The 22,750-nt window shown below is 33.3% G+C and overlaps 1 protein-coding gene across 4 annotated transcripts; it reads left to right on the top strand.

Moving 5' to 3' along the window:
* Positions 1-13,160: 13,160 nt before the first annotated feature.
* LOC147405875 (F-box protein At5g39250-like) lies at positions 13,161-22,372 on the top strand. 4 transcript variants are annotated; one of them, XR_015176119.1, is made up of 4 exons: positions 13,161-13,286; positions 13,608-13,706; positions 20,853-21,763; positions 22,004-22,372. XR_015176119.1 is itself a non-coding variant. In XM_086433759.1 (4 exons), exon 4 carries the CDS (start codon positions 20,930-20,932, stop codon positions 21,686-21,688), a length of 759 nt encoding a protein of 252 aa, XP_086289885.1. In that variant the 5' UTR covers positions 13,161-13,286; positions 13,608-13,706; positions 20,067-20,276; positions 20,853-20,929; the 3' UTR covers positions 21,689-22,372. The 4 variants fall into 4 exon arrangements, 3 of the variants coding, with proteins under 3 accessions (XP_086289885.1, XP_086289884.1, XP_086289886.1); XM_086433759.1 differs by adding an exon at positions 20,067-20,276 and having other exon boundaries at positions 20,853-22,372; XM_086433758.1 differs by having other exon boundaries at positions 20,853-22,372.
* The last annotated feature ends 378 nt before the right edge of the window (positions 22,373-22,750 follow it).

Below are 22,750 nucleotides of genomic sequence, written 5' to 3'. Positions count from 1 at the left end.
ATGTCATTCTCTTCCAATCTTTAATTTGGAACCCCTTTTACCTTAAAAAGTGTCCCAAAAATCTATATAAACTCACCTTTTCTTCACAAAAATCCTATGTTTGAACCACCTCTTTCAAGCTTCAAAACCCCTCAAGTTATCCATCTCTCTCTCAATCTCACTAAAACTCTCTCATTCTCTCATACTTATCCATATCTCTAAGTTTAAAATCACCCTCTCATAATCTAAAGTCTCTACTTTATCAACCTATCACCTTAATCTCTACATTCAAGATCAAGAAGTTATCTTTGGAAAATAAGAAGACATCAAGATAATAAAGATAAGATCAAGGTAAGAAGAGGACAAAATAGTGTAGAAATTCTCATTTATCCTCTTTTCATCTCCCCTCCTCTATCTCTCATCTTTTTCTTTAATTTCGATTTAGATTAACCCTAAAATGTGATGCATATCCTCTTATACAACCGGTAAATTAGGCTTCGGCTCAATCAAAATAGTAGGGATTGAAGACCTTTTCAAAAAATTTATTTTGCATTAAGCCAAATACACACTTTGCACCCATCACAAAAAAAAACAAAAACTATTTTGAGGCTAAAGATAATTGAGCCTTCCTCATTCTATGAGAGTGGGCCCATAACTAATAAAGCCAACACTTTTCAAAGATTATATGATTCAAAGGCAAGACATGGATTGGGATCCCTTTTTTCGATGAAGTGATCCTCATGGTCTAGGCCAATACTAATACCACTTGCAAGTAAATGTACAAATCGATTTTCTTAATCTTTATTTTCTTTATTTTTTTTCTAAAATTGGTCTTGTTCCCAAAATTACCATCTAAGGTGAAGAAAATAGGGTACCTAACAGCTTCCTTACTTTCTAAATAGACTCTTATATAGATCTTAGGTAGATCAATGTTGTTATCCATATGAGAGTCACTACAAAAAATCAATTTTCAAAAATACTTTTTAGGTGGCCATACCTTTTTTTTTTTTAATGAATGGTGATGACTGTAATTCTCATAGTGTCGATGTTTTGAACTCGAAAATCGTATAGCTACACCATCGATGAGAGTACTCCTCTTTATTTATAGATTGAGAGAGAGGGCAAGATTTTCAATCTTTCATGGATTCCTAACCTATCAAGAAACTCAATCTTATATAAACTTTGTTTCTCATATCCAACTGGTTGTAGGATTCTTATTCAATTGGCATTTCCCTTAAGAGAATCCAACTTATTCCAAAAATCAAAAATCAAGGGATATGGGTCACACGTTCAATGAAAAATTATAATATTTCATCATTTTGATCTCATAAGATCTACGAGATTGTAGGATTTGGAGAAAAAAAAAAAGGTTTTTGAGGCTCTTGGAATTCTTGCCTTTTGATAGATCTTATGAGATTTAGTTGGAAGTACTAAAAGAAAGAGAGAGAGAGAGAGAGAGAGAGGATGAAAGACAATACCTTTTGTTTGTATCTTAAATGAGGTGGGATGACGATTCAAGGCTTTCATATTTTTACGAGACACTTGTTCTTGCAAAACATTATGAAGAATTCACAAGATTTTTATGTATATTTTTAATTTTTTAAATGTGGGCCCACCGCTTAAAAAGTTTACCAAACAATTGTATTTATACCCTTATATAAAAATGAAAAAGAAACTATAAATTTGTATTTCCTTCCTATAAACCTACTATGACTTTTTAAATTTATTTTATCAAACAAACGGCTAAGATATTGGATTGGTGATACGAATACGATGATTGTCGTTTCCTTCTCTAATGATCGATAAAAAAATATGATCTAAATAGCAAATGAAAGAGAACTAAATGGTTATTTTCTTTTCACCACGATATTTCATAGACTTCTCAAAAAGTGGTAAGATCTACTTCGTATGAGAAGTAACATTGAATCCAAGAGCACTAAGATCCACTTTGTGTGAGAAGTAATAATGAATCTGATTTTCATTTTCATTGAGAAGTAACAAATTTTCTTTACTTAAAATACATAGGACTGTCAACTTTGTGAAAAGTCAATGTTATCCCTCAGAAAAACCAACATACCCCAAATTGACTAAATAACTTTTTTAATGATTAAAGTAAAAAAATAATATTACAATGTTCAACGATTACTAGAAAATTTACTGTCCACAAATTACCAAATCGTGAATGTGGTATCACTCAATGTTTTAAAGAGAAAAAAGTGATGAATATGTTTCTTCTTCCATCGCACGACAGAGGCATAGGCACAGGTCAGCGCTAGGTGAGTCTTGTTCCTATTATTCTTAACATTAAGACTCTTTTAAAAGTTGAAGATTACTGATTTTGTGGAAAGAAGAGAAAATCGTAATTATTTATTTATTTATTTTTGAAGATGATTGATTTATATTTACGTTAGGTTTTTTTCTTTTATTTTCCATCTTCTATTCATCATTTAAACTCACAGTCCATCTCAAAATCCATTATTAGGGTTTCTTTTCATCTCTTGAAGATTGTTATTAACTTGAGGCATGTAGAATTTTATCTTCCAAAAGTTTGAAAATTATTAATTTCTACTGATTTTAGTTCTAAGTAAAAAAAAACTTTTTTTCGACTGATTTTAAAGAATCAAAAACCCTTTACGCGATTAATTTTTTACCCAAAATCAAGGGTTGAAGATGATTGAATCTATTATTTTTTATATGTTTTTACTAATTTGAACACAATCTTAATTTTTTTTTCTCTATATCTTTCTTTTTTCTTCCTTTGATCTCTTGCTTGGTCTCTTCTTATTTTTTAACCATTGCAGCATGAAGGTATATGTGTAGCTAGAAAAAATTAAGAACAGAATTTGTAACCGGGGTAAATTCTAGAAGAGTCTCATTTGATCAATCTATTTATTTTTGTAACAAAATATTTTCTCTTCAATTTAATATTTTTTTTAATATGCTTTCTTATTTTCTTCAATTGCATCAATATTTTAATTTGAGTTGTATACGCATATGTACTTTAAAAATAAAGTTGTATAACTTTGAATACTTGTATCTTTACTAATTAGATTGATTTTTTTTTTTTTTTTGTTCAAAGAGGTATAATGATCTTCTAAAGGAGTGTCACGTCCCAAGATCTAAAATCTAGATTACCCCAAATCCCAAGGGTGAGTTAACCTAAAATCCTCAAAACATCTCAAATATGATATGAAATTTATTTTTTTAATAAATGTTTTCCCAGAACCTCCCATAAAAATAGACATAGGAAAAATTTGTACCTAATGAACAATATTGGAAAAAAATATTTGTACATTCATCCAATTTCAAAAATATCATCTCATCCTTTATTATACCCAAAATTTAATATCCACAAATATATATATCACCATTCCTACTATGTACACTACAATCACACATAATATTTTTATGGTTACATTGCAATCTATCTACTCATTCAAAACTATAATTTACATATAATGTCTATTACAAAACATGTACCCAGGACGACTATGTATACCTAAAAATATTCGATCATTCACTTTAGCTATCCAAAAATCTACAACGGCCACACCAACTCTATGTCCCAACCTCACCTATATCTAGTAAAAATATAAGGGTGGATTATGAACTAAGAAACAATATTTTATTGAATCTAATATAATAAAATAATTATATTTAGGGCTTAGGCTCATATCTCAGTTGGTTTGACACATTGCAAAGCAACCTTAAGGTTGTGGGTTCAAGTCCAGCTTACATATAAAAAAAATGAAATAATTATATTTATTATTTTTATGCATATAAAGTTAACATAAGTTATTTTTAATTATAATCGAAAAATATTATTTTCTAAAATATTAAATTCATTTATGGTTTCATAGAAATTTTCATCTCCAATTTATGAATTTCGCAAAAATATTCAACCAAAATCATGTAAACACATTAATTCATATAAAGTCAATCACTCGGACCGCTAATAGAAAATTACTTGAATACATTAATTCTATATAAAATCTAAATTTTGATCAACTGACACCTCTCACCGAATACCAAAGCGTGCTTCTCAACTAAGAGAGTTGGAGTCCCCAAATAACCATTGGGATTCACAATGGATTTAGGATTTTAAACCCAAGGGATGATTATGCCTTGCTTAACGATTGAATTATGTATTTTATTGTAGACACCCCATTTTTACACTCGCCTAATTAATCAACTCGTCAACCCGATTGTGACGGTTCTCCATGATGGATGAATATTTCAATATTTTTTATTTGTTATTAGATATGTTTTAGAAATTCAGATGATGTATCTCAAGCAAACAAAATTTTAGGGTATGTTCTTTATAGAAGCCAACTCCAACTCCAGCTCCAGAAGTTGGCTTCTGGAAGAAGCAGAAGCCTAGAGTCTGAAAAGTCATATTCGACAAAAGCTTGTTCATTACAGAAACATAGAATCCAAAAAAGTATGTTCGTTGTACAACTTTTTATTGCTGAATTCTGATAAAATGATCATAATACCCTTAATGTTGATAATGCATCCAGAATGCACAAAAAATGATTAGAAAATTACAATAAATATATAATTACACTAATATATATATAATTTATATTAAAAAATTATTAAAATAATTATTTTCAATTTAAATAAATGTATAAATTTTATGATTTTATCGAAATTTCGATAATACTTCTTCTTAAAAATGGACATATGAAATTTTCTTGATAAAAAAAATACCTGCATAATATACAATCTAATATATACATAACATCCCATGCACAATCCGACATCCACATAACATCTCATACATATTAACATTCAAACAAATACATCTTATACTAAAATCAAAAGTATTGCAATGTCATACAAAAAGAGAATTATAATTTTCATTAATAACAAATCCAAAATAGATTAAAGTTCTTAAATTCTATCATAAGCAGCATATAATGCATTAGTTATTCTAATCCTTGTCCTCTCCATGGTAACACGAGATCGACAATCTATAAGCTCATTATTATTATCATGTTCAGATGTACCCCCTTTATTTTTCACAATTTGTTCTTCCTCGAAACGTAAAAATTCTTCGTCTACAATTACATGTTTCCTTATGAAGTTATGGAATGCCATACAAGTCAATGTAATATCTCGTTGTGTTTGAAATTTATAATGTGGCATTTACTTCAAAATTGCCCATTTAACTTTTAAAACCCCAAAACATCGCTCAATGACATTCCTAAATGAAGAATACATATAGTTAACTAATTTTTTATCTGTTCTTGTCCTTGACTCTCTTCTAAAATCTTGTAAATAATATGTTGTACCCCGATAAGGTGCGAGGTAGCCTTCCATCAATGAATATCTAGAGTCGATCAAATTATATTTGTCTTGAAAAAAAAAGACAACCTATTAATAATGACATTTTCAATATTGTATTTTATCTTTACTTAAAAAAAACTAACCTTGAAGAGGATATGGAAATTGTAATGATGGCTTCGCAATAATATCGAAGAATACACGAGAATCATTAATAGATCATTCACATCCAGCTACGACATATGTAAATGTCATATCAAAGGCACAAGTGGCTATAACATTTTGTGTTATGTCTTTGTGTCCTCGAAATCTATTTTGATGCACGAACGAGATATGTGCACTGATGTGAGTCTCATCGATCGTCCCAACACAGTCTTTATATTTACATATTTAAATATAAATAATTATATTTGACGTTATTATAAATAATGATAAATAAAAGAAATCATTGATAAAATACCTTGAAATATGGCCAATATCTTTCATTGGTTTGTATATGCATAGAGACTTTGTTGAGATTAGGAGGAACGATAAAAAATTTTAAAATTTCAATTAAGTTTCTAAGAACTACATGAAAATATTTGTTAATAGTATCCAATGAATGCTTAAAAGTAGCCCTCAGTACCCTATACCTTTCATTATAACCCACGGTATAGACAAACATTGCAACTTATTCTTGGATCGAGATTTTCTTTTCATTTTTTATCAGACCCCTTCCTTCTAATATGTCACATAAATTTAAGAAAACATGTCGTTCCATCTTAAACAAATCATTGCATGTGTTACCAAGTCCATCAATGATGTCACGCACATAATCTACTCTAGTATAACAAGAATTCTTATGTGGTTCCTTATAAATAAAGGTGTCAATGTATTGACGTATTGCAACAATGACACCTGTTACCAAAATATCTAACGATAAATTATCATTAACAGCATTCACGTCATGAACTTCATCATTATTAGACATATCATTGTCGGTAGACGTACCATCATGGGTGAAAATATCATCATTGAAATCCATAAGTCTATATAATTACATAACTACAAATTATTCATTTAAAACTATAACATTCAAATAATATGGATAATAAAATAAGCATGTTTAACATTCACTATATAATGGACATTGTCAATAGCATTCACCACATAATGGACATATTACACAATTTAAAAAAAATAGATAGGAATTGTCATACCACCATAGGGGTGGCATATAGTCATAACCATCAATGAAAGAAGGTAATACAAAAAATACATTAAAATCACACATAAACAGATAAAAATCACACACTATTTAGAATGATGAACTCGAGCATCCTCCATTTCGTCATCCAACCACCCAACACGGAATTTATTTATTTTTAGCATACATCAAATTTGCCGGTACTCCTTCTTCATACTGAATAATTTTAGTGCAAACCGATAATGATCACTATTAGGGATGATTTATGTTGTTGCATTCAACAAATCAATACACTCCTTAATGTAACCAGGTTGTGTAGGTGGTGGTGGGGGGGGTTGCACTACTCGCACTCGTCATCGATGACACTACTTCAACCAAACGCTCAATTTGTCATCCTAACATAACTGCATTCGTCATTTTTTGTCATTTGGAGTGTTGGAAATCTAGGTTACTTCTAGATTTCATGTGCGATAGTGCAATAAATAAAGGGATACCATCAACATCAGGACTAATATCGACAGGTAGTTGGGACCCTGATGGTTGGGACTCTGGTGATTGTATTTATTGAATAAAGACATCATCATCATCATCATCATCCTGAAGCTCGTGCTCAATTTCTCTAGATGACTCAATGGATGGACGCACATCAGGATTATAATAACTTACAACATACTCTCCAGTAGCATAAATCCTTCCAAATAGTATGTCCAACTCTTCAACATGTTTCAGTCCGTCATAACGTCATTGTGTATCAGTTTTATTTTTCTACAAAATAAATAAACTTTTTTTATAAGTTTGAATTGATAAACGTAATATTCCTATTTGGTAATCTAATAAAAAATTACCTCCAACCAAGAGTTTCACTATTCATCGTTCGCCAATACCATATTGTTAACAGCATCGTAACCCACTCCAGTACATGCTTTTAATTTAATCCATCTAGCCCAAATACCTTTTGTTTTATCCTAATGATTCTTATGTTGCTTCTTAGTGTAACTAAGCCTCGTCGTTGTCTGAAATTACTTCATTAGAGATGAATACCCTGATACATTCAATGAAGTACCGGGTATTTTTCCCTTCTTAACCAATTCCACACAGATATCAACCCAAATCTTATGAAGATAGGGTGTTCATCTTGCGAAATCAATTTTTGACTCTATTTCTTTTGGTTCTGTTATTTTTTGTTTCGGCATCTGATAATTTGATTATTCATTTAAAAAAATAAAAAATAATTGATAAGAATAAGGAATGAAACATGTAATGAAATATGAGTAACAACAACAAGAATCATAAGCAAACAAATAATTATCGTAAACAAATATCATTGTAAATAAATGTTAAAAATATCAAATAACATACTAAATCCATCGTTCCCCAAAATAATACCTAACAACAGTTGCGTGTGCAAACACATACTACATAAGAACTTATTTGTGGTTAAAAGAACACTTTAATAGAACAAAATAAATGAGCGATTCACTAACAATCTTTTTGGATTAAGAGAATAGAAAAGTAAAAGGTAGGGTGCCAATAATATCTTTCATAAATAATGAAATATGCTATTGGCACCCCAACTTTTACTCATTTAATTATATAAACTTTAAGTCATACATAATCTATTGAGAGTTTATATTAAAAATAGAGAGTGAAAACCATCAAATAGTTCAAACTAATAAGGATCATTGAGAAGGACACTGGTAAGCATTTTATTTTCAAACATTCCAACTGTACATTTTTTAGCTCACACTTTAGTGCAATTGCCACATTAATCTTCTGTCGTGAGAGTTTTCAAGAAAGTAAAACAACATACTGGCATGATTACAATATAGATGTCATAAAATTAATGCCCATGTTTGGTACAAAGGCCAAACTTAACTAACTTCTTCACATAATTGGATTTTCTAGGATTTCAATTTTTTGACAAAACGAGGGACACGTTGTTCTCTTCAAGATATTAGTTCAATTCAAGACCCAACGGTGGTCCCATGATTAGGAGTAAATGGTTTCATATGACATTCAAATCCTTGAAAATAATTAATAATTTAGTCATCATTTTAGTTCCCTTCCTCCCTCTCTCAACATCAAAATTCTAATGTTCAAGAATAACAAACACAGTCAAAGCTCAAAGGAACACCAAGAAGACACGAGTGAGAACATGGAGCCAATTGGAGAGCAGGCTTGGAAAAATTTTTAGGGAATTCTCTAAGAATTCTAGAAACTTGTCATAAAAACTCTTATGGAGAATGAAAAAATATTTGGTGAGTTGAACTTAGGCATCCTAGAAAATGAGATCAATTATAGACGTGGTTGGAAAACTATGAAATCCAATTTACCTCAAATTACATCATTTTTCTCATCTGCTCCATCTATAAATTGGAGCAAAGGGAGGGATGTCCCTACCAGTTCAGCTATTTCTTTTGAGAATTTTCTCATAATGTTTCTGTAAAAATTTTTTGTAAAAAATCGTCCAATCATTTTTGTAAAAAATTATTTGAATCATTGTTCCTTCACAGAGAACTAAACAATGAGCTCTCCATAAACACATCTGGTTTTATTATTGTGTTGCAAAATCACTCCTTTATTTCAATGGATACAAATCAATCACATAACACTCTAGAAGTGCCTTCACTTTACTCACTCAATACCAGTCTATATGTCAGATTTACAATAAAATCCGTGGGAGTTTAAGCCTTATAATCAAGTCGATTTACAATAAAATTCATAATAAAAAGAACTCCCCAACTTGATTTACAACAAAATCAGTAATAAAAAGAAATAAATTACAAATCGATACCTTAATTAGTTGTTAATGGTTGAAAGCAAGAGACGAGATTTGTCGTTATAGAAGAGATCGTTAATGACAGTCTGTAATGAGACGAGATCTGTCGTTTACCATTAGGGCTTTTCGTTTGGTTAGTTGTGAGGAAAATATGAGAGAGAGAGGGAGGAAGGGATCTCTACGACAAAGAAAGATGAAAGAATCGATCGGGTTGAACGAGACGAAGTTGAGAGTCGACAGTCGATCGGGTTGAAGGAGACGAAGCTGAGAGAGGCAAGAAGGGTTGACAATTGATCGGGTTAAAGGAGATGAAGCTAAGAAAGGATCAGTTTCGATTCTCTTTCGATTTTGGTTATAATTTGTTTGGAAATTTAATTAAAGGTGAGGGGCATTTCAATAATTGTACTTGAATTGTTTTTCGAAAATTAGCTTCGCACGAGAGCCCAACGAAGAAGTGGGCACAGGGTGACTCTTAAAATGAGCCATTTTTTGGTTTTTTTTTTTAAAATCAGTTGGAGTTAAAAAAAATCGAAACAAACGTTGATCAACTAGCTTTTTAGGCTTAAAAACCAAAAAAACTTCAAAAATCGACTTCAAAAGCCTAAACGAATAGGCCTTTAGAAACCACGCTACACTAGGAAAATATGACTAAAAACGTAGAAATCATCATTTTCAAATAAAAAGAAGCTTTATAAGAAAAATCACTAAAAAATGATCAAATTATCAAAATACCCCTAACATCAAAACATCCCTAGAGCCTACGTCATACTTAGGAAAATCCTTTCGAACATATAAAACAACAAATTAAAATCAAATAAACTGTTTTGCCAATTTTCGCCAAATTCGACAAAATTACAAAAATGTCCCTTATAGGGTCCACGATTATTTCACGTCGAAAAATCCATAAATGACACAAACTAATACTCTAATTGAATTCCTTACGAAAAATTTATTTCAAAATATCCCAAAATATTGAAAAACAACATCTCAACGCAAAAGTCATCATTTTTCTCATTTGCTCCATCTATAGTATCCCAAGTTCTTAGTCTGTAATCAAGCCAATTGTGGGTAATTGTCTCTAATTTTTTATGAGTCTTGAATCTAATTTTTTTTATCAATTCAGTAATCAAGTATGTTGTTTTTTCCCTTTTGAGTCAAGTTAGTTTGTCGAGTTTGCAGTGGCGTCAGTCGTCCCATCTGAATTCACATGGACTCTAGGTTTCGTTCCTGGCAATCAGGATTTTTTTATTCGATTTTAAAACACCTAAACCAAAACCAACCTTATAAGAATCGATTCAGTCGCAGTCCAGGTAAATTATTGATTCTAGTATGGTTTTCCAAGTTTGAATGTTATGAACACCCTTAGGTTAGGTTACTAAAAAAAATCAAAAATAAAAAATTTTCTCAGCTACATGCCACATCTTTCTTGTCTTATCCATTTAACTCATTAGTTCATTGAATTTTTATTTATTTTTAAGTGCATTATTATATTTGTATGAAGTCATTATGTTGGATGGTGAATCGTTAAAAAAATACATAAAATTTTTTTTCGATAGAAACCTAACTACATTGATATAATCAATTGAAATTTGAGTCTTAGAAGTTTTAGTGCGATAGAATCGATCAAATATATGAAAAGCATAGACAAGAAGTACCCCACTTTCATAAGAAATGGGCTTAATGCCTTAGCTTCAAAAATATTTTGTGGTGGGTGGTAAGGATTTTTTAAAAGGATTTATTTTGAAAAGGGACTTCAACCCCTACCCTTTCGACTAAGTCGAAGCCCAATCTATCGGATGTAGGGGATACTATATCCTAAGGTTATTTTAAACTAAAAGAAAAATAAAATAAGTGAAGGGGAAAGATGGAAAAGGAAAAAAAATGGAGGGGAGAGAAGGAGAATTAGTACATTGTTCATTTTTTCCTCACCCTACCTTGTTCTCGTTTTTTTTTTTTGAATATCTTTTTTGTTCTTAAAGTGTTCCTTGGTCTTGACTTTGATGTAAAAGTTTATGATTGAGATGCTTTTAATGTAGATGCTTAAAGTTGATGGATTTTTGGGTTGAGAGTTGTGTGAGTTGAGGTGATGAGTTAAGAGGCTTTAATGGATTTGAGAATTATGTGAGTTGGGAGACCTTAGTGGGTTTGAGAGAAATGAGTAATTTTAGAGATTAGTAGATATGAGATATTTTAGAGTAGAGAGGCTTGAGAGAGGGAAATCAAGCATGCAAAGACTTTGTGGGAGAGTTTAATTCATATATTAAAATAAATAATAAAAAATTAAGAAAATATCAAATAACATAAAAGATATTTTAGAATAACTATTGATTCAACAAAATTATTTTCAAGAGGAAAATATTTAACTTCTATTGAATTTTGTATGCAATTAGGTGAAAAAACATCTCATTTAAATGATAATCATTCAAATTCTATTGTACAAACGATGACTATAAAGTATTATAAATATTGGCTTGATGTTCTCACTAATCTTGCTCTTGTTTCAATTATGAACCTTCGTTATAAATTATCCATCTTAGAAGTTATTTTAGATCTTAATTACAATAATGGTAAAACTATTGTGATTGAAAAATTAATAATGTTTAAAATAAATTTATTTCAAGTTTACGATCATTATGAATGTATATTAGGTGTTGAAAATAGTAATGTTGTCTATGTTCTTTTAGTTCTTCTTCTTCTCCTAAAATGCGTGAATTATTATCAAAAGGAAGGCCTAGACAAAATTCCTCTAATGAACTAAGTTAATACTTAGAATCTGAACCATTACATTTACTCGAAAATGAAGATTTTAATTTATAAAATGATGAAAAATATATTCAGAACAATATCGAGTGCTTGAAGTATTGGCATGTGATCTACTAACAATTTTTGTTTTACAATTGCATCTAGGTCTATTTTTAGTACATGTGGAAGAACTTTCTTTCTCTCTCTTCTTCTGCATATTGGAGTCGTTTGTTGTCAGAGATCGTGCAAGTTTTGATTTGTTTGAATGATTGGTATCTCACGAAAAGTGAATAAGAGAAAGGGACATTCAAAGATTGGAAGATGAGATTGGAGAAACTGAAATTTGATAATATGGAGATTTTTCTTTTCATTCATTTAGGATCGAATGCAAATGATAGATAGGTGAGTGGGTGTCAACCTAGTTGAGATGCACTCAACCTATTATGATGTAAACCTCACCCAACATATTTATAAGTTGTTTATTTTTTATTTTTGATAATTATTATTCAATTCTTTGTAATTTTAGTTTGACAAAGAGTATTTATTCAATCTTTCTTTAGTTTAAAAATATTTGTAATTTATATGATCCTTGTTTGGCTTGAATCACTATTCAATAAAGAGTATTAATTTGAATTTTTCTAATTTTTTTTTGTAGTATATTATATAGTATGTATTTCCATTATTATTATTATTTTTAAATCTATATGAAATTCGAGTCGAAAATTGAATTGGTCCTAATCCGGTCAATTGGTTTTTGGATAGGGTTCGGGTTCACTTGGACCTAGTCAGATTGGTCCAAGTTCTGATTTACCCCTAGATCAGACCAAAACCCAGTCAACCGGTTCCGGTCCAGTCCGGGTTACCCAGTTAAACACACCTAATCCAACCTAGCTTCCAAACTCGGGCTGGACCCTAAATATGAATGGAGTCTAACCCAGCCCAGCCCAATCCAATACAACTTAAAGGACCTTGTAGTTCTAACCCAACTCCATTGCCTAGCCCGGCCCATTGAGATTCTTACGTCAGAGGTAGAGCTTTTGTCATGCTCCTTTTTTTGGTCTGATTAATGATTGATTGGAGTTCACAAAGATTCATGCACCTGATTTGTGGGACCCACCAGGACCACTTTACCATCGTAAAATGGTAGCTCGCGATTTATTTTAGAATTATCTCACCAATATAAGACAAGAGGATAGTGTGAGGGAACATAGTCTAAAGTCTTCGTGTTGACGCTAAGCTCTCTCTCTCTCTCTTGTTTTTAGGTGATCCAACGTTTGCCATTTCGATCGGATCGGATTAGAAATATTGTGTGTGAGTTTTGAATCTCATTCTTAAATTTCTGTTTCTCTGATTAATTCAGATCTCTTTTTCTTTTTAGATATCAAAATTTCGATTCTTTTTGTTGTAATGTGAGGGATCATGGTCTGTATTGATAGATTTTGTGCATTTATTTTTTCTTATTTTCGGTTAATTTTCACGAGATTTTATGTTAGTTTCTTTATTTTGGTGAGTGGAATGGTTGATTTCGTATGTTCTAAGTGTTGGATATCGTTAATTTGATTCAGGTTGATGATTTTTAGGGTTTTGGAAATCTTTGTATTTTGGTTGAAATTTAGAATTCTTTTTTTGCAGGATTCATGATGTTGTTTGGTTCTGTGACTGAGATTCAGCGACTCTAGTCAACTTCCATTTGGGATTGAGCGAAGCTTTCTGTTTAGTAACGAAATATCAGTGAGTTAGATTTCCTTTTTGTGGGGATTTTTTCAGATTCATTGAGTTTTTTGTTGGAAAATCATGAAATTGTGTGGAGAATAGATCGGTTTCACAATCAGTCTCAATAATCAGGGCCAGTTTACAAAAATCCAAGCAATTTGATAAGACCTCCGAGAGGAGGCTCTCTTTACTCAAACTAAAATTAAGTTTTTCAATAAAATCAAATCTCTTTTGCTTCTAAATTTACTTATTTTTATATTGAATCTCTACTTTAACTACCCCAATTTTAATAAAACTAAGATAAAAGTCTCCTATTAGTGTAAACTTTTTTTTTATTGGTTTAACTGTACTATTTCTCAATTTTGCTCTAAATAAACAGCAATTAAAGGAATCCTTATCTAAGTTACGTGCATGATGTACCATCAAGCTCCCTTGGTTTGAAAGAAATCAACCTCAAGCTCAAATGGCCATGATTTTTCTCCTTGTACTCACTCCTTTTGCTGTAGTATGATGGATGTAGTATTGGGGGCAATTGTTTAGGACAAGGTTTTTTTTCCTAACTTCTTATCTATTGCAAGTATATTCTCATATGTTTCGTTTCATGCGCAGGAAATAGTTTGATAATTGATCTTATGGATTAACCTTGAGTCTGTTCCTTTTTACTCTAGTTATTGGATGGATTAACCTCTCATTTTCAGTGAGAGGTCATTTGGTGTATATTGTTTGTGTTTGATGTAGTGGTGGTTGATGAAAGGATAGAGTAAATTCAAAGTTAGAACTATGGTACCTTAGAATCAAAGATTTCTAAGATAAATAGGACCAATATAATATATATAGAGGGTTGGGTTCTGTTGACTCATGATCCCAACCGTGTAAACATAAAATCCAATAGTTGAGATTTATCCTTGAGATTTGTGTTACCTCAATACATGTAAATCCCGACTATTGGATTTCATGTTTGCATGGTTGAGATCATGTGTTTTCTCATGAGATCTTGTGTGGACATGCAGGTACCAACTAGCTTAGTTGGAAAAAGTCTTTGGGTGATGATACTAGAGGCTTGGGATCAAATCCCGCTAGCACCAAGTTACTAAACTCATTAAAAACAGGCTTACCAATCAAAAGAAAAAAAATTGTGTGGACATTGCTAGAGATGAGATATTAGATTGATGGGCAAGAAACTTGTTCGTCGCGTAAAGATGTCTCTGAAAAGAATAAGAAAAAATATGAAATTAAAACCTACTTTAGATTGGCAAGTAAGGTCGTTCCATTGAGGATTGAAGGACTAATATTCTATATTTTATAAAATCAAAGGAAAAATGGTGTAATTTTTGAGAAAAACTAAATTTTATCAAAAATAATTGAAATGAACTAAAATTAAGAAAAACTTGCAATTTAAGAAAATCTAGAGAGAATGGATCCACCAAAAATACCTAAGTAAATCTAATCCTAATATTCAAGTTCCTGTCAGATAACTCAAATCAAGAATCCAACTGAGGATCTTGACTCAAAATATTTTTTATGAAATAGATATAATTAATTGGCTAAAATTTCATTCCCTTATAATATTTTATTACCCAATGATCCTCCACACGGCAAGTATCTAATATAATAGATTTTATTCCAATAATAACAGATCACATCGAGCATGGCAGATAAGGATAAATAATTGAAGAATCCTTAAGATCCAAGTTTGTGAAGAGAAATTTATTAAAATCTTTAAAAACACATGCAAGAACAAAATACTAGAATTAAACCTAATTAGTTTAATATGGTTTCATCAATTTTCTTAGAATATGATATTAACCTAGCATGATCGTGGAGACACTATAGCAAAAATTAACAGAACACTTATTTTTATTATTGATGAATTCCTTGACCACAATCTTCACTGTCTTCTAAAATTACAGCAAAAGTAAAAGAATAAAACCTAAAGCTAAAAGATGAAGAGGGGAGAGAAAGAGGCTAGAAGAGGAGAGAGGTATCGAAAGAGATCATCCAAAACTAGGGAATTAAGGTGTTTTTATAGGGAAAAACAAGGGTTATCTTGGCAACACGTTTTCACCCCCAAAACATTTGAATCGGCTTTTCTTCGTGAAATGGGAATATCTTCTCCTCTCAGTTAGGGTTCCAACCCTACTAACCTTGTCCCGATTTAGCAATCGAGTCAAAAGTTATGTCCATAATGGTAAAACACGACAGATTTAGAGTTTTGACTTGCCTCATAAAAAGAACTAGCAGGTTGGTGGTAGAATGATCAAAGTCTAGAAAGCCCTCTCACTGGCCAATGATGTGGACATAACTCTTCTTCTTCTCTTGTAGTGCCTAGGTGGTTGGTAGCGGAACTTGGAATAGATTACTTAGAGGTAGGGCCACGCATTTTTTACTAAGAAAAAGTTCAAATTGACCTTTCTACATTAGACAACCGAATTGTTCTCCTCTGGATCATTTTCTAACCCCATTTGTCTTGCTTTAATTTGATAAGTGAGTCAAAAATTGTGAATAAAATGGTATGACGTGAAAATTTAGAATGAAGGAAAACTTGATTCTATCGGATCTCTTGGACCGTGCTTTGACCTTAACTTTGGTCTCCATTATTTAATTCTTCAATTTCTATCTGTTTTGCCCGCAAAAAACAGACATATAATTAGACCTTTGCAATCTGTGAAAATACATGCAATCTAGTCAATAAAATGTAACTTATGATGAATAAGTTATTATGCAAGATTTCATGAAAAAAACCTAGCTCTAGGTTAGAAAATTCGGTTAAGTGCTCTATAAAACAATGAGAGAATACACACTTTTAGGTACTTAACAAAACACCTCAAACTCAAAGAAGCCACTTATGTATTTAACTTAAATTATCTGTAAAGATTGAGAAATTGGTGAGTTTCTCATACATAATGTTAATGTTGGATGGATAAATTGGAGGAGTGCTTTTGGATATTTATGTGATCGATGTATATCAATCAAACTCAAGGAAAAATGTTACTAGAGAACTATAAACATATCATGTTTTATGAAGTTGAAAGTTGGTCAATAAAGAAACAACACATTCATTGAATAAGTATAGCGAGGTGGGGATGTTGAGGCGGATAAGCAGTAGAATTATGAAAGACAAAATAAAAATTTGGTATATTATTGATAGTTAGTAACAACCCTGATAGGAGATGAAGTAAAATTGTTTTAGATATTTGAGCATATACCAAGAAGATCAGCACTTGTCAGGATTGATATTTTGGAACAAGTCAAAGGTTCTATAAGGATGATAGAAAGCTTAGGAGGCTGAAAATAACTTGGATAGAAGTAATAAGAAAAGATGTTAAGACGTGCCTTGATTGAAATAGTTCATGATGAAGTTAAATGGGAAAATAAGATTCATATTGTCGACCCTGGTATTTGAGCTAAGAGTTGCATGATGATGATTGGGTTGGGATCATATCATTTTGATTTCGGTTCCAGAATGGGTACCAATGGACCCATAGTTGGACCATATTTATGTTGGTTTTCAGACTAATTGATTTTTGTTTTGGTATTGGTGGTTCTAGAACCGGAATATCATAGATAAGATCTGTTATGGTATCTAGTTGTCAGCTAACCATACTTATTCACATTCCCAACGATAAGTTTTAAGGCTTTATAACTAGAATCTCACGTGTCAAATAAAATCTGGTTAGGGTGAGGGATGATTGTAGGCAATAAGAGATGAGGGATTATTTAAAACAAATGATCGGGCTTCCTTATTTCTCAATGATAGTTATGTGATGCACTAGCTCTACCACTCTCATTTGTTTCCCAACTTCTCATTTTATTTCTACCTCGTGTCCTACTCTTCACTCCCTCTATCCTACTCTAGTTGTTCTTCTCTTTCCATATACTTGCTATATTAGTGAAGCAACTCTTTTCTAAGTTGTTCTTAGTGTCTTCAATGAGCCTCTTCAATCTAATTTCCCTTCCTAGGGCCCATAGCTTCTTCGAATGGCTAGGTTTAAGAACAATCACTTCGATAGGGGATAATTCCCTTTGCTTGCAAGATTGAACTAAAGATCTGAGTTAGGACCACTTTCGCATGACACATCCCTAAGCAATGATGTCATATCCCTAGGAGCCTTTAGTTTCATGATGATCAAGCAATTTGATCAACTGTCGAGGCTTTAATTCCCCATGTTATACTCCATTTCTTAAAGAAGATGATGCCAATCTGCAATTTCATGATTCAATTCGAGGAGTTGGGATTTTGGATTCAGATTTGGGCTGCTGAAAATTTGGACCATCTTTTCATCACTGTCGGGTGGCTTCTCAAATGCATTTCCTTTCTCTCTTTGGCATTGTGGGTTGCTTGCCCTTTTCGGTCAAATCGCTTTTGGAGTTATGGTTAGCTTGGGGAGGTTCATTTTCCTTGTCGAAAAGGATTCTTTGGTACTTGCTCCCCTTTGCAATCTGTTGGGGTATTTGGAAAGAAAGAAATAGTTGGGTTTTTGAGGGGAAGGAGACATTGACGGAAGAAGTGGTCTTATCTATTTTGGGCTTGGTGTTCGCTTGGAGCCACCTTTACAAGGAATTCAAAGGAGTTTTCTTTGAAGAATTTTTTGTTAGATGGGATATAATTTGTAGTTTGGCTTTGGATAGTTTTGTTTGGTGCTTGTTGCTCTTTGTTCTTTTGTTTTTCCTTCTTGTTTGGGTTGGTCTTCTCGACCCTCCTTTTCTTCTCCTTTCTTTCTAATAAAATTATTTTTACCGACAAAAAAAAAAAGATGCTTTAGTGACTAGGAATTTGAACCTATTGTTAGCCTTATCAGTCACATATTTAGTTTTCCCCATTTGTCCCTTGGAGGAAGAACACCGGATTTTGGTTGTTAGTCGTCGTGGACAAGTCCTTCTACCATTCTTTGCACCCATCTTCCTCATAGTCTTTTCTTGTTATTGCTATTTGGAGTCGGAAAGTTCCCTCTAAAGTTTCTTTTTTTTCATATGGGCGGTTAACTTGGGCAAAGGTCTAACCTCTACCAAAAAAATAAAATAGAAAAATTCTAACCATGGATAACCATGTCTTGGGTGGTAAGATACCTCCTAAGATATGTTTTTTCCTTTGGTTGACAGCATTAGGGAGACTTGCAACGTTGGATCAGTTAATTAAAGAATGGTTCATTTCTCCAAATCAGTGTTGTATGTGTGGTTCGCAGGCGGAAACAGTGGATCATCTTTTCATTCATTGCCAGGTGGCTCATCACATTTGGTCGCATTTCTTGTCTTTATTTGGGCTAGTGGGTTGTTTTCCTCGTTCCGTCAAGTCGATTTTGGAAGCTTGGATGTCTTGGGAAAGTTCATTTTCGTTATCGAAGCGGATTCTTTGGTTGTTGGCTCCATTTGCAATCTGTTGGGGTATTTGGAAAGAACGTAACCGGTGTATTTTTGAAGGAAAAGTTTCCACGGTGGAATGATTAGTTCTTTCTATTTTGGAGCTTATGCTCTCTTGGTGCAAACTTTATAAGAAATTCAAGGAGATTTTCTTTGAAGATTTTGTCGTGCGATGGGATAGGGTGTGTTCTTTGTCGCGAGAGCCTCTTCTTGGTCTTGTGTCGTTGTTTTGTTTTTTCTATTTGTATTGGGTGGGTTCACTCGACCCCCTCGTTTTTCTTATCAATAAATTTATCTTTATTGATCGAAAATAAATAAATAAATAAATAAATAATAAATAACATTATTGTTTGGATCGAATATTGTTTCCTTTGCAGAGCGGTGAATGCATAAATCTTCTTCTCATCCACTTTGATCTCACCCATGTGGTTTGTTCTCATGTTATCTCCTTGATTAATATTAATTGGTACTTTCCAAGTTCCATCTCTTCCCTTTTTTATGGTTGGCAGACAGGACCTAAATTCCACCCATAGGATTTTGTGAAGTTTGACCTCATTTTTTGTATGTTGGGGTATTTGGAAGGAAAGGAAATGTTGGACTTTGAAGGAGTCGAGCACTCGCTTCGAGAGACCATTTTCTCCATTTTAGTGCACTATTTTTTGGTGTAGGCAATTTGAGGAGTTTGAAGGAGCTTCCTTTGAAGATTTTGTTTTTAGATGGAATCGGTTTATTCGTTGTAAGTTTGGTGTGTGGTCTTTCTGTCCTTTCTCTTTTGTTTAAAAGGTAGGTTTCGGCCTCCTCCTTAGAGATGATGGACTAACCCTACTAGAATAGGGAAGCTCAACATGGGTGAGTTGTAAATCGATATTTGCAGTAGCATTGATGTGTTATGGCTAAAAGGACAGTGCTTATGTTATCTATGCTTACATCTGGAAAAGCCTTATGTGTAGGACCTTCTGGGGGGTATTTTTACTGACGTGGAATAACTTAACAATGATTGAGTCTTACTTTATTTCTTAGGGGCTGTTTCGGTTGACTTAGTCCGGCGCTTCCTTCAGGGGACTGCAGTTCGAATATTAGCTCGACGGTATTCACAGTTTTTCGGATCACTCCTGGTGTGTTGGTGGGGATTTCGAGATCATAATATCGTCTAATGAGAAGTCTAAGGATAGTAGAAGAATGAGTTAATGGATATACATGTGGCCATCTTTGCTTGGAGGTTTTTTAAAGGTGAAATCTTTGCTTCACCAATGGGTCTCAATAAAAATGGACCTGACTGGATGAACCTAACTCTTAATGTTATTGCTGGACTGTTAACGTAAAGAGTGAAGTATCAGGTCGTAGAAACATTATTGAGGTTATTCCTTGATCGAAGTCATATACGAAATCCACTTCATGTGCACTAATAGGCAAGATTTTAAATCTTGTCTTCAGGCAATGTTTCGGTTGGGAGAATATCCGAGAATTCTCAATTGGAAATTTGCCTGACAAACCAAAACATCCTTTGTTTCGGGGTCAGTGTTTCGATCTATATGCTAGTAGTAGGTTAAGGTTGGATGTAGATTAGACATGCGGACATCCTCACTAATATGGTCTGTCTCAGTTACATTAAATGATTACATGTCTGTTCCTCAAAGTTGCAATGAATATGCGGTCCAAGCCCAGTATTTGCAAGTGCTCTTTATATCATGATTCATTCGTCTTCGTCTGTTGTTGTTCCCCCCCAATTTTGAGTACATTTTAAGAGCATTCTGGTGTGTATACAAGTCGATCACTACTTACTGAATTTGCTGTCTTTGTTTGCAGGTACCAATCAGAATCTTGCACGGACTTCGCATGTTGCAGCTCATCTCTAATCTCTCCAATGCTTTGGAACACTGAAGATGACATATAGGGAAGTCCTGAAGGCCGTGTTTCCTCTTCTGGATGGTAAAGACTTAGCTTCATGTATGCAGGTATGTAAGCAGTGGAAAGAAATTGCCAAAGATGATTACTTCTGGAAATGTGTGTGTGCCAAGAGATGGCCTTCTATCTGCAAGAAACCAACACATCCCTCTTTAACCTACCACAAACTCTTCCTTACGTTCTCTAAACGGAGGCACAACCATTACCGCCCGACCTTTCCTCCCCCAAGGTTGTCCTTTGATGACTTGGAATTCTACATTGACATATGGGCGGAAGAGAGATTAATCTTCTCACAAGTGGTCCCAGGCCCGGTTCTCCGGACTGGTATCAAGACCCCTCCACCTGATATATCCGAAATGCTGAGGTTCCACCTAGAGGGGCCAGACTACAAGATGACAATCCCTGTCGAGCCGAAGTGCACAATCCCTCTGAGCCAGACTGTTACAGTGTCTTTGCTTGTGGGACGTAAGGATACCAACAAAGTTGCTTGCATCGTCAACAAATCCTTGTTTGATTACATTGATCGGACGGCGTACAGAGCCCTTGCCTTTGACTATCTTGTCTTCTCCCCCGACCACCCCTTCGTCTCTGGCATTCGGGCTTGGATTTCTTTGCTCTTCATGGAAGATGGGAACGATAGTGTCATCAATGTTTTTGGGATCGAGATGGATTTCTGTGATGCTGCAAACTCCGAAACAGAGGTGTTATGGCTCTTAGACATACTTGATTGGAAATAGAAAGAGAAACCATTTGTGCCACAGGTGTCCCTATGAAGTAAATTCCTCTTATTCTAAATAGTTGAAGTGGTACAGGTACGTTAGATCTTCGCCTGCTCTTTGCATAATCCAGTGTAAATAAAATAAAGACAAATCCTTGGTGATTCTCATCTCATGTGAATGCTGGAGAATTGGATGGACCAACCAGTAGATTTTGGCCATTGGAGTTGAGCATTTTTCATCAAGGGTGTCAAACCCATGTTTTTTTTAGGTCATGATCTTGGTTTATGATGAAAATGCTTAAACTCAAGTGGCTAGAAATCATCATTCATGCAGGTTTTTTGGTGGTTCTAAAGGTGGCCCAGATGTTATGGGTTCAATGGACCCAAAAGAGTGTCCAACATGTCATTTTCGGATATATGAGGTTATGACAGCATTTTCCCTCTGTATATGAATTGACATGAGGCCAAATGGACAGTGTGGCCCAGTGGTTTATAGTTGGATTTGAGCATTTCTCATGTTGAGTCATGCCCATGGTAAAGGTAAAAAAAATTGCACAAATCCAACCTGTAGAAATCATATATCAGGCATATTTATGTACATGTAGTTTGTGACAACTTTCGTGAATGTTTGTGATCTTGATTTAATTGTTAAGAATTACTCTGGATATTTTGTTCACTTAATAGATCTCTTATAGTTTCTCAATCTTTGAAGAATGTGGCGATGTATTATTGTAAGTTCTCTGTTCCAAACATTTATTGAAACTCGACGACAAATTTTAAATTGAAGTCACACGGATTTGACAACGGCCGACATGGAATGACCTGCTGTGATGTCAAATACTACCATCCAGGCTTGATAGATGACGGGACTGCAGCCCTCCCCCCCTACAAGCCAAGCGAACCTGAAATATCATGGTCAGAATCAATAGATTCTAACCAACCACCCTATGCACTAAATAGATTCTTGGGAAAATTATTTAAAGGACCCTGGTGGAGGGATTTTTTCTAAATAGTACATAAGTTTTGGGTGGTCTCTTAATTGTTCGTTTAGTAAATTTTTCTTTTCATAAGTCTCTAGATC

The sequence above is a fragment of the Akebia trifoliata genome, chromosome 3 (assembly GCF_017979445.1).
Source record: "Akebia trifoliata isolate Shusen 1 chromosome 3, ASM1797944v1, whole genome shotgun sequence".
Classification (NCBI taxonomy): domain Eukaryota; kingdom Viridiplantae; phylum Streptophyta; class Magnoliopsida; order Ranunculales; family Lardizabalaceae; genus Akebia; species Akebia trifoliata.
This window is presented reverse-complemented; position numbering and strand designations above follow the sequence as displayed.

Bases quoted from the DNA above. Each gene is read 5' to 3' on its own strand.
- LOC147405875 (XM_086433758.1), top strand. From the start codon at position 20,930: ATGACATATAGGGAAGTCCTGAAGGCCGTGTTTCCTCTTCTGGATGGT.